At 42.2% G+C, this 20,995-nt stretch overlaps 1 protein-coding gene across 3 annotated transcripts in view; it reads left to right on the top strand.

The window, feature by feature from the left end:
* Positions 1–8,232: 8,232 nt before the first annotated feature.
* ACTN2 (actinin alpha 2) overlaps positions 8,233–20,995 on the top strand; it is a 63,601-nt gene continuing 50,838 nt past the window's right edge. Inside the window, exon 1 of one of the 3 annotated variants that reach the window (XM_081039036.1) lies at positions 8,233–8,528. In XM_081039036.1, coding sequence (XP_080895162.1) covers positions 8,403–8,528 — 126 coding nt within the window. In that variant the 5' untranslated portion in view covers positions 8,233–8,402. The remainder of the gene's footprint in view (positions 8,529–20,995) is intronic. The other 2 variants (XM_081039038.1, XM_081039035.1) reach the window with 2 other exon arrangements.

Genomic DNA, 20,995 nt, shown 5'->3' with positions numbered 1-20,995 from the left:
AAGAGCTGAACCTACTTTCCTCCCAATCCTTTGCCTTGGTTTCCCTTATGCTCTCTTGGGGAGAACCACTAGACTAAATTTGGGAATTGCCTCAGAGGATTTTTGACTAGCCTGGGTCCTTTGAGATCAGCAGTATAACACAGTGGCTAAGAAGTTTGAAATCAGATAGACTTATGTTTGAACTCTGACTGCAGCATTTACTAGTTGTGGGCTGATTTACTCACTGATTTGCTAATCAGTTTTTTAACGACCTACTATGTGCCAGGCACTGTTCTAGATTCTGGGGATAATGAGATCTAACATTAGTGACACACTTAACACACGTCTGGCAAATAGCATGCCCATAACACGTGGTTGATATTATTATTAGCAACTCATGCTGGTTCTGTGGACACCTTCTAGTTCTGACATCCAAAATTCAGGCATTGACACCCTAAGGAACCATAAATATGCCAGTGGCATTAAAGAAGTTTTTAGGGCATGATTCTGCCTACCACTCAAGTTCCAGTCAAAATTACGAAGCGCGTACAAGCCTTTGCCAACCTCTCACTTCCTCCTTCTGTCTAGCACTGTGCTCTGTCCGTTAGCATGTAACATCCTACATCCCACCCATCCAAATGTTCTCATTTTCCAAAATACCAACTTAAATCTCACTACCTAGAACCTAAACCCAAATTCACCAAGTCCATCTAAGACACTTCCTGAATAAAGGACTTGGCATAAATGGATGTTTATGAATGGGCAAATGTAACCTTATGTATCGTTCAACTCCCGCCTCCCCCCAGGTATTCAAGAATGCTCTCCTGGGCTAATCTGGCTTGAATGGAACCTGAAGGGCAATTACGGCAGGAAGAAGGTCTCTTCCTTGAAGATTTAAGCTTGCCAAAATAGACAATAGGAAAGTCAGAAGGAAGGGAGGGACTCTAAAGGCATTCCCAGAACAAAAGCAAAGGACTGAGATGGTTACTAAGAGATGGAGGAAAAAGCCAGGGTGTGGAAGAGCCAGGGACTTGAGACTAGAATCTGGTGGGCTGAGCTGATGGGAGGAGACCTCCAGGAATGCCTGAGATGGGGTGCTGCTGCCCAGGTGTTTGCTGGGCTGATGTGAAGGTTACCTGCAGAACCAACATCTACGTCCTAAATGAGCTACCAGTCTAAGGGGCTCTCCAGTTAGTGGAATATGTAGGACATAATTTTTGAGCAGATGGACTTCAGATATTTCTTTTGAAAATTCAGGAGGATACATGTCCTTCTCTGCTCTCCTCTCCTCCAGCCTCTCCTCCCCCACTCCTCCCACATACACACAAAGATTGATGGTCAAGAAGTTAAATCTGCATTACTGAGAAAACGCTGCCTTTAGGAAGCATGATCTGCATGCAGTGATACAGAAAGGTATCCAAGATACAATGTTACATTAAAGAGAGGAAGTTGCATAATAGTTTGTATAGCTTAGTCCTAAGTTTTTTTTTTTAATAATACTTATGTATGTGTGAATATGCATACAAAAACTCTGAAAGCATTCACAAGAATCTGTCAACACTAATTGTTTGTAGGGTTAGAGAAAAGTATTACATTTATAAACGCACATTTATGACAAATGGAAATATTCTCAAGCACTGTTGAACAATAGCACACCACCTACCTGTCCTTTGTCATTTTCTTAGGGACTCTGAACCTCCAAGCAACTCAAGAAAACCGTAAACCTCCTCAATAGGAAAGAGAATGTGGGCTGATGCATGAATGAGTGTTGAAAATGCCAAGGATTTCGAGTTGTTTTAAGTCTGTTCTTAATAATAAGTAACAATAATGGGGTTGAATTTTATCTCTTATTACTTACCCACTCTGGTTTCTGTGTCAACCTAGGTGTGCTAACCGAGGGCACGTCCAATGGAAGCCAACTGTAGGCAGACAAAAAAAATCGGATACAAAGTTAAACTGGATTAATAGATGAGATTTCAGTTCTTGATGATTTATTGTTCTGCAGCTGGCGAGAACACTGCTGGAATAATAGAGGCTATCATTTATTAGAAATGTAACATGTACGCACTGTCAAAAACAAATAATATAAAACTGTATGAAATAAATAGTTGAAATTTCCCCATCTTTCTACCCTCCCCATTCCCCATGGCTTGCTATCATGAATAGTTTGGAATGTTTTCTGCTCAATAATTTTAGAGGCATATGTAATTTTCTTCCACAAAAGAAATCACTTTTGCAACTTGCTTTTCATTTCTACATCACAACATAAACACTTAGAGATGTTCTATGACTTCCTTCATCAGCCCCCTCTGTGTGGACATTAGCCCATATCTGTAGGGTAGAGTTATATAAGTGGAATTTCTGGGTCAAAGGGTCCATCTACAATTTTTGATAGGTAGTAACAAATCCTTTCCAAAAAGGTAGCACTGAAATCACATTTTAGAAAGATTACAGAGGGTGCAGAGGGTGCCAAAAAAATGTATACACATTTGAAGAAAGGAAAGAACTGTCTAAAAATTGTAATGCTCAATATATACCGATAACGAAAGATGAATACAAGTCACGTCTGACTTGTGCATACAAGAGATGCTCAAAGTGGTTCGCATCAGTGTAATTTTAATAGTTTTTTTCCTTTTTAAAAATATGTATACATTTTTTTGGCACCGTGTGTGGGTATGTATACAGAAAAAGAAAGAACAAGTAATTCACAATATTAATTATTATTCCTTAAACAATCAATAGTTCTTTAAGTTTCTTTTGGGAATAAAAATTGTGTGATTCTTGCATAGTGGAAAATTAGAAAGAGGACTGGGAGGGCCAGAAAAGATGATAATCAGGCTTGACTATTAACACAAGGGAAGAAGGAAGCCGGCAGGGAAGCAAGTCCCAGGTGTGACCATCTGGCAGGTTATGCGGGTCCTACCGTGTTTCCCCGAAAATAAGACCTAGCCAGACAATCAGCTCTAATGCGTTTTTTGGAGCAAAAATTAGTATAAGACCCAGTATTATGTTATGTTATGTTACGTTATGTTATATTATATTATACCCGGTATTATATTATATTACACTATATTTTATTATGTAAGACCGAATCTTATAGGAAAATAAGACCAGGTCTCATATTAATTTTTGTTCCAAAAGACGCATTAGAGCTGATTGTCTGGCTAGGTCTTATTTTGGGGGAAACATGGTAATGCATGTCACGGGTATTTGCAGGCATGGGGAGAGACTGCGAATCTTGAGCCATGGCACTTTTCATTAGCTTGAGGTAAGAAAGGCGCTGGGTGAGTTTAGGCAGCTGACCTGAAAGAAGTCCTGAAGAGGAGCCAGTGGAAATGGATATCTGACCTCTAACTGTAGCTCTGTCACTAAAGTTGATCTCAACCAGGCCCCTGAATTCCCTAACTGTGGTTAACAACAGTCCTAGGTTCAAGTTCTGGCTTTACCGACTATTAGTCATGTAATTTTGGTGAAGGTACTTAATCTCTCCAAACCAGTCTCATCATGTGTGAATGGGAGGATTACACTTACTTCACACGTGAGGCTTTTATGAGATTAAATTAGGTAGCATTCAAAACATTCTCCATCAGGCCTGGTGGAACACAAATTAAGTGTTCAATAAATATGTTATACTTAGTAGTTTTTCAAGTTATGCACACCTACTAAGTACTGTTATTTTGTACCAAGTGTAATGGGTACCCCAGACTGTCCAAGGTAAGATCCACATTCTGAGCCCTTCCTTAGTGCTCTACTGAGTGCTCTGTGAGTTACGAGTTTCTGCAGTCCTGTGGAAGGAGCAGGCATCCACCTGGCCCAGTGTGAATGCAGGCATTCTTTCCCTCTAACCCTTCCAGATGGTTCTTGCCTTGGACTTGGGAAGCTTCATCACAGGCATGCTGGGACTGAAGACCTCCAGAGACCTCTCTGTGTGTGGCTCTCTTCCCTGATACTCTGTCTTATGAATACCAGCTGCCTTCCTCTCCCCTGGCTCCACTTCATCTCTTCAACTCAGGGAGTCCTCCAGACTCCACTTCAGTGCTTGGGCCTCCAGCTTCTCTCAAGGCTGTAAACCGAGGCAGTTTCCTCATTTGTTTCCATCTCTCAGGATTCCTGTCCTTCATTGCTTGATGTTCAGTGTATTGAAAACCATAGTTTCATATGCTTTGTCTTTTTTTTTTTTCCGGCTGTTTCAGGAGGAAGGGTTTATCTCAGTCCCCATACTCCATCTTGGCCAGAAGTAAAAGTCTCTTTACTTCTTGATGTTAGTCATTATTTCTTCAAATATATAAATATATATATATATATATTTTTTTTTTTTCTTTTTTTTTTTTTTTTACTATTTTTTTCTATCCTCTCACTTCAGGATCTCCAATTACACAGATGTTAGGCTATCTGAAGTTTTCCCACAGCGCACTTACCCTCTGTTTATTTTTTAAAGTCTTTTTTTCTCTTTGCATCATATTGGATTGTTTTAATTGCTATGTCCTCAAATTCACTCATCTTTTCTTATGCAATGTCTACCCCGTAATGAGACCCATTCAGTGTATTTTTAATCTTAGATATTGTGCATTTCATCTCTAGATACTCAATTTGGGTTTTTTAAAAAAATAACTTCCATATTTCTACTTAGCATGTTCAAGCTTTCCTCTGGCTTCTTGAAATATGGAATACAGTAATAATTACTTTTAATGTCCTTTGCTACTAATTCCAGTGTGTGTCAATTTTGGATCAGTTTCAATTGATTGTTCTCATTATGGATCTTACTTGCCTGCTTCTTTGCACACCTGGTAATACTTGATATGTGTCAGAAATTGCAAATTTTACCTTGCTAAGTGTTGATGTTTTTATATTCTTATAGATATCTTTGAGCTTTGTTCTGGGACACAGTTAAGTGACTTGGAAACAGTTTTATCCTTTCAGATCTTGCTTTTGAGCTTTTTCAGGCAGAACCAGTACATCGTTTAGTTTAGGGCTAATTTTCCCCACTGCTGGATACTCTATCTGATGTTCTCTGAATTGTGAGGGTTTTCACTCTGGTTAATGGAAACAGGAAGCATTTCTGGTCTTTTATGAGCTCCAAGGATCATTCCTTCTAGTCCTTTTTGGTGATTCTTTACGTGGCCTCCGGTATTCTCCCATGTATTCACTGACCCGACTGACCCTTTGCAAATCTCCAGGGTTCACTCTTCGCAGCTCTCGCTCCTCTTCTGTAATTGGCCTTAAAAACTTCAGCCTTTGAACGCTCAGTTTAGGGAGACCATCGGCTATACCTGGCTTCCACTTTATTGTATTGCATTTTGGCAAACTGTCTCTAGGTAATAAGCTTGGGCAATCACGCGTAGTAGTTGGTCGTTTAGTTCCTGCCTCTCAGGGATTGTCATCCTTCTTTGCACGCTGACCAGTGTCTTGAGATTCTTTGTTTCATACATTTTCCCCCCAGATTTTGGTTGTTTCAGGCAAGAGGGTATATCTGGTGCCTTTTATTTCATCACATCTGGAATCTGAAGTTCCCACAGTTAATTTTTTTTTAATTTATTGGGGTGACAATTGTTAGTGAAATTACATAGATTTCAAGTGTCCAATTCTGTATTACATCATCTATAAATCCCATTGTGTGTTCACCACCCAAAGTCAGTTCTCCTTCCATCACCACATATTTGATCCCCCTTACCCTCATCTCCCTCCCCCCACCCCCCTTACCCTCTGGTAACCACTAAACTATTGTCCCACAGTTAATTTTTAAGACTAAGATTAACAAATTTTGTAATGGATGATCTAGTATCTAATAGTCAAAATTTACTGATAAACTTGTTCAGAGAGCATAAATTTAATCCAAACTATAAACTTTAAATTTAAATCCAAGCAAATTAGCTCAGTCACTGTTTCCAAGCATACTTATTCCTTCAACAAATACTCGTATTTGAGCATCTACTATGATATAGGCACGCTTCTTTTTTTTTTTCATGCTTCAAAATGCAAATTTTATTATTTCAAATAGATTTAGGACTTTTATATTGATTGATTGGGTCATAAAGAAAGTCCTAACACATTTCAAAGTGAAGCTATGCTATAGCACACATTTTAACCACAATTCGATTAAGTTAGAAGTATAAAATACAGATTTAAAAAAATTTAGAACATTTTAAAATATACTTCCAGATAACTCATGGTTAAAAGGAGAAATCAATAGATAAATTAGAAAATATTTTAAACTGAGAAACAAAAGTATTCCATATTAAAGTTGTGGAATGTGGGGAAATGATATTTTAAGGGGAGTTTGTAGCTTTAGGTGTTTCTATTAGAAAAACAACGAGAAAAAAAAAAAAAAAAGAAAAACAACGAAGCCTGAAATAAGCTAAGTTTGCAATTTTATAGGTTTTTATAAAAGAACACAATAAAGCCAAAGAAAAAAGTGGGAAGGCAATAGTTCCTCATACTCTGTACAAGGATCAATAAACATGCAGATGAGCCTCTGGTGAGATTATTAAGAGAAACACTAGAAGATGCAAATAAGTATATAAATTAAAAATTTATATATGCAAAGTTAAAAATGAGAACCAAATTTTATCAACAACTCTAAACTAATAAATTTGAAAACTGGGATAAAATGGACAATTTTCTATAGCCATATCTTTTAGAAAAATGGGATCACAGAAAGTCAAAACAATTAATAGATGGAGGCATTTGTTAAAAATAACCCATATTTAAACTTGTGGCGTATAGGGAAAATGGTGTTGTGCAAGAAGTCTTAACCAAGGCAGGTGTCTTACTGGGCATTCATTGGTCTCCTGCAATCCTTCCCATTTACCCTCCTGGGGATAAATCTCGGCACAGACAACTGGGAAGTGTTGGGCCTCCTAAAAGAAGAATGCATTGTACTAGTTCACAGTCTATTTTCTGTTGAAATTCTTCTGTTGAAATAAAATGCATTTTGGAGGACAACTTCAGTCAACGTAAGATTTTCAAAGAAATAAGTTTAACAACAGATGTAAGTAATTCAAATTTTTTTTTCCCTCCACAGGCACGTTTCTAATTGCTGGGGATTCCAGCTGTGAACAAGACAAAATGCCTGTCCTTGTGGAGTTCACATTCTAGTGAGTATGTTTTTAAAAATGTTAATGCAATGTGTTTACTAATTTGTCAAAGACTTTTTGTAGACAGCTTAAAACAATAAAACTAAGTGGTGTACAAATTCTAAGGAACAATGAATAATAAATCCAGGCATACTTTCAGCTTAAATCATGCCAACAAATTAGTAACCCTGAACCACAAACAGTTGTGTAGGATCCGTGGGCAACTTACATTCAATTCTGACCTATGCTTCGGGAGGCAAGAGTCCTGCCTATCAGCTCTTCTCTGTGTCACCAGTGCCCAGAGCAGTGTCTAAGGTATGGTAGGTGTTTAATATTAAGTACGTGATGAAAAATTTCACAGGGCTTGTCCCAAGTGACCTTGTATTGGTTCCTTCAGGGGCATAACTGACAGGGAAGAGCTAGCTAGCACGCACCATGGGGGTGAAAAGGCTTTAGTGCGACACATCAGGACGAGATGGACATGTAACGTGAAGCTGGCTGCTTGTCATCGATTGTCAGTTCTTTTAAATTTATATCTGGCAGGTGAGAGCTGACACTTCCTGCCTTGGTTTTGGTTCCTGACATTTGAATATGGTTGGTCCATGTCCCTTGCCTTGATTTACCCAGGTAAGGACGGGGAGGAGAGGAAGATTCTGTAGCTTTTAAACTTTACTTTTCAGGGGTGTATGTGTGATGTGTGTGTGACATTAAATGAATATGTGCAAATCTATGGAAAACGTAAATATGCAACGATACGTGGGAAACGTGGAAGTGTTGGGGGTGTTCAGGGACCCAGGCTGTGGGGGTCCCTCCCGGCCCGCGTACACCCACCCACCCGGGCGCCCGGGAGTGCAGCTCCTGGAGTCACCAGGAGCGAGTGGGCGGGGTGGGGGCTCAGCACGCGGCCAAGGGGCTTGGGTAGCGGCGGGGGGCAGGACGCGCAGCCTCCGGGAGCCCTCCGCGCACCTGCCCGCCGGCGTTCTCTTGGAGCTGCGAAGTCGCGGCGTGGCGTGGCGGGGGTGGAGGCTAGGGCGTGAACGGGGAGGGGCCAGGCGTGGCAGGGGGCCTGGGCGTGGCCTGGGCGTGGCCTGGGCGTGGCGGGGGCGTGGCCTGGGCGTGGCGTGGCGGGGCGGGGCGGGGCGCGCGGCCACCTGACACCCCCGCCCCCCCCCGCCGCGGGTATTAAGCCCCGCGGAGCCGCTCGCCGCCCGAGCTGGAGCTTCCTCGCGACCCAGCGACCCGGCCAGCCGCGCAGAGCAGCTGCTCCTCCGCCCGCGCTCCGCCGCATCTCCGCGTGTTCGCCCGCCGTCAGCCCGTCCTAGCCTGTCCCAGCCCCGGCCAGCGAGCGCCATGAACCAAGTCGAGCCCGGCGTGCAATACAACTACGTGTACGATGAGGACGAGTACATGCTGCAGGAGGAAGAGTGGGACCGCGACCTGCTGCTGGACCCCGCCTGGGAGAAGCAGCAGAGGAAGGTCAGCGGGACTTGCCGTGCTCCCCACCCGCGTGTCTGCGTCCCCCCGGGTGTCCGTGTCCCCTCGCTTGTCTGTGTCCTCTCGGGTGTCCCTGTCCCCTCCGCGTGTCTGTGTATCCCCGCATGTCCGTGACCCGCTCCGCGGGCTCCGGCCGGGGTGACAAGCGGGAGGGGTCAGCCTGTTGTCCCGGGTCCAGGGCAGTTCTGGGCCCTCGCCGCCCGGCGTCGGGTAGAGAGGGGAGCCAGTCTGTGGACAGGCGTGAAGCGGGACGTCGTGTGCGCGCGCGTGTGTGAGATGTGAGACTACAAAAGGGACAGTGAGAAATGTCTGTTCTGACCAGACTCTGAGAGCCCCGACTCCTGAGTCTGTGACCTGGGCTGTCCACGGGGCTGCCCCAAACAGTAATTGAAAACCATTTCTTAACTGTCCCGGCCTCCATAGAGGGGATGCTGTGTGAACACTGGACATTCACCTATAAAGTAATGATTATTCACACTCTATTTATGGGTCACTGAGGTAAGTGCACAGGAGGAGGTACTCAGCCAGCCCTAAAAGCTCCCTGCCATCCTGGTTGGCACTCTCTGGGGCCCAATGGAACATTCCACTGTTGAGGGTTTCTTCCTGATCCCCTTGGCCGGTTCAAGCAGGGATGCTCACCAGGGGGATAAATCCCGCCCCCTGCTTGACCGGCACAGAGCTCGGCTGGGTCAGGCCTGCCAGCGCAGATCTGCTCACCCAGCCGGAGGCTGCCGGGGTCATGGCAGAGCAAAGTGCCCTGTCTTTCCCCCACTGCTTTTGAGGGGAGGAGCAAAGTGGATTTCCCTTCTTGGGACCTGCTGCTTTTAAGTGGATAACCTCTGCTGATCATATGTGTGCGTGAAAAGTGCTGTAGGTTCATGTGATAGTTCATGGTGAATTGCTGCATGATTGGAAAACACATGCATTCCATACTTCTCTCCCAACAAAATGGTAGCTGGAAGGAGAGCGGTCCTATATTTGGATAATTATGAAATAACCAAGCACTTTATATCAAGATTTATCTGTTGTGTACCCTCTCTGAAAATGCCATTGATTGTTATTTTAAAGCTTCAATTTCATTTCCCACCTTAGCTTCCTAAGACTTCCACTATTCCTACCTTCTTGGAAACAGAGTGGGAATGATAAGTAGAAGCTGAGTCTATATAAGGAAAATAAAATGTCAAACTGTCCACCATTTTTTAAAATGATTTAATGTGGGGGAAACACATGGCCTGAGGATTATTGTGTCATCTGGACTAGTTGATACGTCACCAATCAGCAAGAAGTTAAAAAGTGACTTTAATTTTTAGCAGTGTTTCTTTTTTTAATTTTTCTCACAATTTTGATTATTACTTTTTTCATGGATTGAAAACAAAACTCCTAAATCTTTATTTCAAAGATTGCTTTTATTTTTCTTATGAGGAATACTAAAATAGCTAAGGAATTGGACAGGTGTCTGCCCATCAGTTTTGGAAGTAATAGTCTAATCACAGTGGCTTCTGTTTTTTTTTTTTTTTTTTAAAGAACAGTGCAATAGTGGGATAGAGCTCATGTCAGTTTCCAAATGCCACATTGATATGTCTTCTGCCATATTTGATTTTTTTCATGTATTCAAAATATCTTTGAATACAATGACATTATAATTCTTTTAGGTTTGGGATTCCTGTATCAGTATATATTATTATATTTGTATATATTATTATATATTGTATTATTATATATTATTATAATTGTATAGCGCTTGATGCATATTATTAAAAAATGGATGTACTTCTTGATCCCAGTTCAACATAATGCTAAAAAGTTTAAAGTGAGAATTTATTTTTTTCCTAAGATAGGTTGGGAGTTGTAGACGCTGGGGAAAACCAAAACAAAACGCTACGTTAGGACACAGACCTAAAACAACTCCAGAGGATCCTCTATTTCTACTTTTGGTATAGAACTGCTCAAGTCAGTAAAATAATACTGAGCTGTGAGCTCAGTGCAGCCAGAGCAGTGGCCGCTATTTATGTCCTGTGAGACAAACTGCTGGAACAGGACGAGGATGAAATGCCATTGTTTCTATTGTGGGCCACCTTCTCCACACTTGCCATGTCAGTGATATGCGAGGTATGAGAGCTGTCGACAGATGCTGGTAACACACGATGACGTCTACAGCGTTATAACGGACACGGTGCCTAATTATATCCGCAGCTGAGAGAGTCTCAGGGGCTGTAGTAATACTGGCTACAGGAGGACTTTTTAAATGAGATTTCAAAAAAAATGTGGTAAATTCATGTAACAAAATTTACCATTGTGACCACTTTTAAGTGTTCAGTTAAGTGCATTCACATTGTTGTGCACGGTCTCCACAAGTCGTTTCATCTTGTAAAAACTAAACTCTGTACCCATTAAACAATAGCTTTCCATTTCCCCACTCCAACCATGGCACCCACCCTTCTACTTGCTGTCTCTGTGAATGTAACTCCTTTAGGTACCTCACGTAAGAGGAATCATACAGCTTTTGTCTTTTTGTGACTGCCCCACTTTACTGAGCATTTTTTCGAAGTTCATCCATGTTGTAGCAGGTGTCAGAATTTCCTTCCTTTTTAAGGCTGAATAATATTCCATTGTGTGGATGGACCACATTTTGCTTCATCCGTTGATGGACACCTGGGTTGCTTCTACCTTTTGGCTATTACAACTAATGATGCTATGAACATGGGTGTACAAATAACTCTTTGTGACCCCGCTTTCAGTATTTTTGGTTTTGTACCCAGCAGTGAAATTTCTGGTCCGGTGGTAATTCTGTTCTCAATTTTTTGAGGAAGTGTAGTGCTTGTTCTAAAAGGAGGCAATTCAGGAAATGTTGAATTTGGCATGCGTAGGTCCAGGCATTCCCAAGTGTTCTTCTCTTTCGGGCTGTTTAGTAAACGGGGTAAGCATATTTGTATGCACGTAAATTAGGCTCTTTTCATGGGACTTTTGAAACTTCCAGAGCTTCGGTGTTTAGAAGCAAGCTTGTCCTGGAACTAAGGAACACATTCAGCCTCTAATTCCGCTGAAGCCTAATCAGGAGGTGACTTGTCAGGACAGCAATGTTGAATATGTGCGCTATCTCCCCTCGCACAGGGCACTGTCCTCCCGCTCCGGGAGGCTGGCACAGACCTTTTAAGGAAATGGCTCAGTGTTTCCATATGGAAAGGTCCTTACATCCTTAACCTGTGTATGGCTAGATGATGGATAAACATCTGTACCAGCTGCCAGGAAGCATAAGAGAGTTGTTCACTTGTTCCACATCCAGAGTTCTATTGGTTTTCATCGTTCCTAAAGAAATTCAGGTTCCTCTGAGTATTCACAATTTAGATGGACTTATTCACCATTCACCTTGGAGCACCTCTTGTCAGTACTGTCATCAAGGCTACGATGTTGCCATGTGGGGTCAGGCACTTGGAAGGACACGTGTGGGGGAGCAGGTGCTCACAGAGTCGGGCTTACACAGAGAGCCGGGAACCCCAGACTCGCCCTGTTAGTGCCCTTGGGAGCAGCTGCTGCTTAGGGGTCAAGGTGAAGATCTTTTGCCTGCACAATGAAGTATGTCCTGACATGATTTTTCTCCCGAAAGAAGAGGCACTAATGGTTCCAACAAGGTGAACAGTTAATGAAAAGCTTGTGAAATTTCTCAGATTCGTGAGACCCGGATGACTCTAAGCTTGGCCTGGTGTTCTGATTTGCTCCTTTGTGACTTTGATGTACTTTTTTTGTTGTGGTAAAATATACATAACATAAAAGTTACCATTTTAACCATTTTTAGGTGTACAATTCAGTGGCATTAATACATTCACACTATTGTGCAACCATTACCACCATCTATCTCCTGCACTTTTCCACCATCCCAGACTGAAACCCTGTCCGTTATATAATAATTTCCTATTACTTCCATTCCCTGGTGTACTTTTAAAGTAGGATTTATACACTCAGACACTTAAGACATAAGACATTGTTTTATATTAAGTTGCAGCTGCTTGTTGCATAAAGAGCAAAGATTCTAGGAGGTCAAATAAGAAAAATCATTATGGATGAGAATAATAATGCAACAGCTTTCTAAGGGAATTGAACTTGGGGTGGGCCTTAATTTGAGTAATAATTCCACATTAGCTGAGTGGAGAGGAGAGGGAAAGTACTCCTGGCTAGAGAGAGAGAGAGTGAATAGGCTATTGTGGGATTTTTTTTGCTAGGGGGAAGGAATAAGTGTGATGTCACAGTAAATGTTTACGTAACCCTTTGGCACTATCAAAACACTCTCACATCCATTATTTTACGGGAACCCCTCAGCCAACCTCTGATAAAGAGAAGAGGGAACCAGCTCAGAGGTATGAGAGTGTAGAAGGAAAAAGTAAGACTAGGGTTCGGGTCTCCTGATACCTGCTCCATGTTCTTGGATGTGTCTGCTGTTCATGACGCATTGGAGGGAGTGCAAAGAGGAGGTAGGCTTACCGGAAGCTGAAGATACAGTGTGAAGATTAGAGAGAAAATTGGGTAGGTAACCGGGCCAGGATATGGAGGCCTGGGAGGTGGGGGAGTGCAAGTTTTGAGCTGGAAGACCCATGCTTACTGTTGTGTGAGGGCCTCAGCTGGGCGACACAGGCCAATGGGTCAGAGCGAGGAGGCTAATAGAGGCAGCGGTGAGGAAGGCATCAATTTGAGAGTGATCAGGAGGGATTAGGAGAAGCATTAAATAGGCCCATGTTGTTCCAGGGCAGGCTGTGGTATAAATCCAATTAAGCAGACATGATCTCACCATTAGAGCTCCTGGACTTAAAGCTCAAGATAGTGGTACTGACAAGTAACAAACAGCTAATAAGGAGAGTCTGTTTACCCATTGGGAGACGGTGTCGGGCTGCAAAGCTGAATATTACACTATGTGTTATCAAGTGCAAGGGTATGAGCTACGTGCTGAAGGCCAGTCGTGTGCCCATGTGGCCATTGCGTGAAGGAGGGCTGGAGTCTCAGGTCGCCTTTGATGTCTAGAGGAAGTTGCTGATGGACAGATGGGTGAAGGCAGAATCTATCATGAGCCCTGAGAAGCCTGTGTCCCCAGAGGACGGTGGTTCAGAACGTGCACTGGGTTTGCTGTGGACGATCACAGGTGCAGGATTTCTGAGATGGAAAGTCACCATTTGTGCGTCCCTCTTAGGCACCATGATGTGTCCTGGTGGTTGCCCTGTTACACTTCAGCCACGTGCACCAAAGAAGAAACTCGAACCCCAAATAAGATGTTCCATGAGTGTGGGAGGCGGAATATAATCCTTAGCTGGAAACTGAATTAATGCAGCTTCAGAAACTGTCAGAAGGCACTGCAGTCAGTCTCTGCAGCTGGGAGACACCTACAGAGACGCGGTTCTGGAGTGGGTGGGAGCTGCCGTGATGAGCAGAGGAGTTGACACAGAATCCGTTGGAGGACAGTCGGAATTGTACCACCGTTTCCCGGGGAACGGTACTGATTCTTCCAGAAAGAACAGAAAGCAACGATGAGGGTAGAGCAAGCCAACTACTGCACTCGACAAATTTCAAAGCAAGGAATATCTTGAGGGCAAGAGACTGGTCTTTCTAAAGAACTCAGGGAATGTGTTTTACACAGACATGTACCTGTCTGAGCACCTGCACATACACACCCTTCCCCTCCACACAATTTTCTAGATAGGGACCTAGAAGATATTTTTACCTGTTGAAGAACAAAATATAAAGGGAGCGCAGCACGGCCATCAGTTCTTTCATTCATTTGACAGACGTTTGTTATGGTCCTACTGGGGACCAGGGATAGAGAACTGAATTTGCACCACCCTCTCCTGAGGTTGCTTACAGCGAGTTCAAGAGACAGGTCATTTGGAAACAGGACACCCAATGCAACCAGGCTGGTGGAAGAAAGGAGAGGATATTTTTTGACTGTCCCTCCTGCATGGCTCCCAGTCCTGGCGAACGGAGATGTCCTCCTCCCTGGTGCCCAAGCTGGAACCTGGGTGTCATCCTGGAAGCCTCCTTCTCTCCCAACTCCTGGGGAGCCCACCTCCCAAAGTCCTTGGACCCTGCCCCTTCTTCCATGATGTGATTTAAAGCCTCCGGCTTCCTGCATTTCCTGCCTGGATTAGGGTGGTGGCCTCCTGCTTTGTCACCCTTCACAGATCATGCTTGTCTGCAGGCTGTTCTTCATGATGCTGGTGGCCATGATCTTTGTAAAATGCACACGTGGCCATGGTATGTCCTGCCTCCAGCCCCTCTGTGGCTCCTATTGCCTTCAGAACTCTTGTGAGGCCAGGCCTGCGCTAATGTCTATATATTGGTCCACTTTCCGCAGGTGCTTTAGGAGCCAGCCCAGCCAGTGAGCTCTGTACCCAGCCCTACCCCGCCCTCCATCCTGGGCGCTCCTCCTCCTCAGACCCCTCCTCTGGAAGGCCTGTCCTCTACCATGTGGGTCCCCTGGTGCGGTCTTGGTCTCCCCTCCAGGGCTGAGGGCAGATGCTCCTCTCTGCTCTCCTGGCCCACACTGGGCCTGCCCAGAGCCTGCACTCACATTCGTGGAAGAAAGGAATTATGAGTCACATTTCCCAAAAGAATTTAGTGCAATTCAAATTTTTAACTTTAACAATTGCAATCTTTATAACTCCTTGAACTGTGTGTTAGCTCCAACTCATGCTTGTTGTTTAATGCTTTTTAAAAATGTTTTCTTAAAGTATTTCCTCAAGTCCCCCAAAGGATGAAATTGTCTGATCTGATTCTTATTCTAGGACTGAAGCATCGAAGACAAGCTGCTTAATTTAAAAAACAACAACAACAAAAAAAACAACTTGGAATTTGGAGATTTTGGAATAAAAAAATGTCACATGCAGAGTTATTTAAATTATAATAAAATGTGTCACCACATTCTTGAACAAAGTTCTGGTAACCTAAATTTTATTTAAATGACTGTTTTTTCCAGATTGAACACTTTTACCCACTTCATAAAGAAAGTTCCACATTCATTTATGATTCAGATAATTATAAATTTAAGTTTTATGGTTTTGTACTTAAAACAGATATTTTTAGAAGACGTGCTATGCTTCAAAGTAATGGAATTAGAAAATAGGGAATAGATGCAGGTGGTTCTGAAGAGTGTGTGTGGTTCTAGCACAGAACCGGCCTGAGCAGTATTCCTAGGTAGTGCCAAATCCAAGACTAAGAAGTGAGCAAAACTTTGAGTTGTCCTGTTTGTCCGTTTGTTTTTGCTAGGAAGGTAAATGTGTTAGTCACAGTCCCCATAAATTCCTATACATTGAAAATAGACTCTTATTATAGATCCTTTTCATTGAAAGGCATGCTGTCTTGGAAAAAGAAACTCATTTTTTTAGTGATTGTGAGGACCAAGTAGAAAAGTAGTTGAATGTGAAATTGTTTTAGGGGAATGAGAACAGTGTTTAATATGATTGAATCTTACACAGACATTATAATTGCAATTGGCAAATCAAGAAATCCTACCTTCTAAAGTCCTAAGGAGTCTTTAAGTTACTTCATGGTAGTCAAATGAGATGTGAAAATAATTATTTAGAGGGTAGGTAATCTCACTGCTTTATATTAGGATTTTAAAATATTTTGTGTGTATTAGGTTGAACCATATGAAATTCTTGATACAACCATTTTGACCTCCAACATTGCAGTTTCTTAAGGTTCAACCTAATAAACCGTGTTACCACTATGATCCCACTGTATTCAAGGTCCTTGACCAGTTAGTTACACACAACAGCCAATCCATAAAACTGAATTCTAATCATTTCTAGCCTTATCTCTAGTGACTTTCATATTCGTTTGGGAAAGTAAGGGGGTAGTTGGGTTTTGTAGAAGTTGAAAATCTGAGGTTTAGATTGAGGGCTTGATATGCAATGGAAATATCAGGGAGAAAAGTCAAGGCTAGACATTTCAGTATAGGAGTGATCTGTTTGTAGGCAGTAATTGAAACTATGGGGAGGAGAAAATGGAAGAAAGTGTCCCTGGCAAGCATGAGGTGAGCTAATAGACAACTCCTGGAGGAAGGGGTGACATTACCTGGATGTGGAAGCATTGCTTGTCTGGATGAAACACGCATCTATTAGATGACTTGGAGCCATCAAACTGTGGAGATGTCTGATTTTCTTTCTGGAGAAATCTCACCTTGGTATTATTCCATTGGAACTTCGCCAGTCAGTCTGCATCTGGCGTGTGAATTGGTTTAGTTGCTGGAACAGAAACCCAGGCATTTGGCACGCAGAATGGGGTATCTTTTAGCTCATGCCATAAGTTATGCTTTTACAGGAAGTGAAAAGCTGTGAGAAATTAAGTATTGTGATGTGTTCAGTGATGTACATATAACTGCAACTGGAACGGCCAGTGATGGTCTATACCGAGTGAGACAATTGAAAATTTGGAAGGATTACTGAAAAAAGTCGGATTTGTTTCATCTTAACGGGCTAGATGTAGATTTTAACCCCACAATAATAGGTTTCCTTTTTCTGTTCTATCATTTATAAAATGAAGGAACTGAAACAAACATTATCGTTCTCATTTAGGTGTTGTGGTTTAAGGTTTAAAAAAATATCAGTATTTTGGGTGTTAGGGAGTATCAGTGGTTCAAAAACATATACAGAATTGTAACCAGTGATTAGCTGTAGAGGATAACATTTTTCTATTTTGAAACAAGCGCAGTTTTCAGGGGGAGCAGGGGTGAAGGTCAGTTTGGGCTGAGATGTGGGGAGACGATGTTAATTGGAAAAATGTAAACCATGTATTTTACATTTTGCAAACTGTAGAATTTCTATTCTACGCAATTTTATGAAATAGGAAGTGGCTGATTATTTTATGACATACTTTGACCTTTTGGGTTAAATTTTTGCACAAAAGGATGTTTAAAAATTTTTTTTCAGTATAACGCCAAAAAGAATCCAATAAGACAGTAAACGTGATATGTTAACATATGGATTTTAGCCAGTGGGTTAAAAAAAAAGGGGGGAAGGCAATTTGTGATATCATTCCTAGCATCCCAACTATTCACTGAATAGGGCAGAGCAGGTATTTATTGTGAATTGCAGGGCACTGTTTTAACCATAGATACTATTTTTATTCAATCTTCACAACAGTTTTGAGAGATGAATATTGTTATCCTCATTTTTTAGCTAGGAAGTTAAGTAACAGGCCCAGGAGGGTGGCTGAAGGTGGAGAAGTGGTAGTCAGAAAACACACACAATTTCATCTAAATTACGAAGAAACAGTTCTGTCTCACAATTGGAATTTTATAAAATGTGGGAATGCTAATTATTTTATTGCATATTTTGATCCACTAGTGGCAGAGCTTTTAACCATCAATTTTTTTCTGTTTTCATTGCTTTCTGCTCAGGCTTGTAACCAACAATCCAGAGCAGAAGTCTGGGATTCAGTATTCCTAGTTTTTTATTGCCATTGTGGAAGAGCTGTGAATTTTTAATTTCTACATGGTACAACTGGGAACATCTGATGAGAATGAGAAGACTAAATTCTGAGGCATGGTGCATATGGTCACTCACAGGTTTTCCCCCCATTAGGCTCTAGCAGTGTCTTAGTCCAACAGAAATAACAACGTGGGAGGAAGGGACCACAGCGAAAGCCAACTAAACCTCTCTGAAGGCATTTTATAGGGTGTGCCGTCAAGGGCCCATCTTTGAAATTCTCTGCTGGTCTGTCTGACTCAGTTCCAAAAGAAGCCAGAGTTCAGGGCACCTAAGTGTGTGAATCACTCCCCTTTAGAACTGGAAGATGAGACTCCCAGAGGCAAGAGTGTAGATTAGAGTTGTCCCCTTAGAAGCCTAATGTCTTAGCCGACAGGGATGCTTTCTAAGACTTGGGCTCCACGGAGATGGAAAGCATATAGTATATTTTGATATACACATATGTTGTGTAATGATTACCAGGGGTGTTCAATTCTAAAAGGAAAAAGAAAAGCTTTTATGTTCAACAAATGCTTTGCTCTCTAAATAAAACTGATAGAAATGATCATGAAGCAAAACTGTGAAATGGGCCCACTTTTGCCTTCCCGTTTGGAACTCCTCTGTCCTCACCCAAGACCCCACCTTCCTGCTACCCCTTCTGGCCGTCCAGGCCTCCTCCCTGCTCTGCCTGTATACCTCCCCAGACCCCCAAATTCTCCCAACGATTTCTCATGCTCTTGACATTATAATTGTCTACTCCTAAAAACTAGATTCGTAAGACCTGCCTTCCAAGAGATCACCAATGTTTTAAAGGTGATCTTTCTAAGATCATAGCACTGTCAAATTCCGGGAAGGACCCTGCTGGTGAATTTCAGGCTCAACAGGAAGGAAAAGAAAACGGAATTGTGTTAAGAAAGCACTTTTGTGCTAAGAAAGCAGAAGCGAAGCCTTTTTACATCGTGCAAGCATGGATGGTTTAATCATTATCTGTGTCCACGTGTAAAGTCAGACTGCACACTCATCTGATAAACTGAGCCTGTGACCTTCCTCTGGCTTACTGGTCTGTTTTTTACTTTGCTCTTGTGATCATTGCTTTTACTGCTTTGAGTGGGGAGCTGAAGACAGGAGGTGGGGGCAGTGTCTGAGGATCCTGAATTTGATATTTGTGCATCTTCTTTTCCTCCCCCACCCCCAGAGCACAGCTGGAGGAAGGAGCAGAGCAAACCTGTAAAGGGTTCTAGGGGAAAGGTTATTTTTAGGAGCAGTCTTGCCAAGAGGGCTTCCGAGGAATTTATTTAGACACAGATGGGCACCGTGTCAGCTTAGATATGTGAATTTCTAGGATAGCCCCGGAAGTGAGAGGGGCTGCATACAGGCAGCAGTTCCAGGGCACCTCATTTCTTACAAGATTTGATTTAGTTTTGTTTTCTTATTTTATTTCTTTAAATTTTAATTTACTGTATCGTTTTCCAGCTTTACTGAGATATAATTAACGTATAAATAGTGTACATTTAAAGTGTTCAACACGTTGTTCATTGCTCAGGGCCTCCGTTCGTTCTGAGGAAGTGCTGCAGGAGAGGGAGTAATTTCAGAGGTGGGGGAACCCTCCAACCAGGTATGCACCAGTCTCAGTTGCGGTTGGTGTCTCAGAATAATTATGAATAGTCCCCCCTCTGACTCTCAGTAGTGGTCCAGTGTAGACTCCAAACTCTGATCGCTCTGTGCCGAGGAGATACACAGTCCAACCTCAGGGAAGGTTAAAATCAGATTTAAACCAAGCCATTTACATGTAGTAATGCCCTTCCTCGAAGTACTGGCCTGTTTCTGAACTTGCAAATATTGTGAAGTGAGATTTCTAATGCGTTGACCAATTTGAATACCAGAACCTAGTAATTTCTGAATCTTCTAATCCACGAATCCTTTAGAAGACCAAGCCTTGGAGCTCACTCTGGGAGAGAGTCCTGTGTCTGGAGGATACAGGACCACCGGCCCCTCTGGGACCTCCTGTGGGCCAGGTTCCCCTGTGAAATGCATGCCGCTCTTCCACGTTGGGTGTTTTATATGCTATCTATATGGTTTTATAAATGTTGTATGTGTTCACACTTCAGACTACTTGATATTAATACGTGCTAGGCTTTAGGATGCTCATTTTGCACATCTGAAAAACTAAAACATTATTTAAATATCTGAACCAATTACCAAAGTCAGATCTCTAGGCTTGTTCTTCTGACAGTTTAAGTCTTTTTCTAAAACAAAGTTATTTGTATGTTCAGATACTTGAAAATATGGGCATGAAGTAGTGATAAGTATATTTACTGTGTGATAAAGTCATGTTTAATGTAAAATTTATCCTGTTTCTATAATGAGTCATAGGGAGGGGCTGTCACCTTTAGAGTCCTTTAAGGAAAAATCCTGCCAGAAATCCCTGGTGGGTGATGGCGGCTCTGGTGCTGTGACTGGTATCTGGTGACTGGGCATGAAGGTCTCCAGAGGATTTCTGTTCTCTGGCCCTAGAACTTAGTGTGTACCTTCTCCAATAGGATGTTAAAATGTGATGTCGGCAGCGATTTTAACTTGAAACTTAAAAAAGTCTTTACTTCAGAAATGATGAACTTCAGAAATCTAGGATTGCTGGCAGTTCAAGTCCTTTTTCAGGTAGAGATTTGGCGGATGAATGAAGTAAAGCTAGGTGACATAGTTACAGATGACCGGGGAAGAGCAAAGAACCTAGGTTAACAAGTTATACACATGTCCCCCAGTTACTGTTGAAAAATACATTCTTAAATATTGCGTAAGTCATAGGTGTTCACTCCAGAAAATATAGATAAGGAGGTTTTAAAAGTCAACCTAGAGCACAGTAGCGTTAAACTTTTGCCATATCACCTACTAGATCACTTTACGCTATAATATAGAAGCATATACTCATTGGTTTTTTTTTTTTTTTTTTTTAGAAATATTTTTTTTTATTTTAATTTTTTTTTAATTTTTTTTTTTGTTGTTGTT

This window comes from Rhinolophus hipposideros (genome assembly GCF_964194185.1).
Source record: "Rhinolophus hipposideros genome assembly, chromosome: 26".
NCBI lineage: Eukaryota > Metazoa > Chordata > Mammalia > Chiroptera > Rhinolophidae > Rhinolophus > Rhinolophus hipposideros.
The sequence above is the reverse complement of the archived record's forward strand: the minus strand, read 5'-3'. Positions and strand labels throughout refer to the sequence as shown.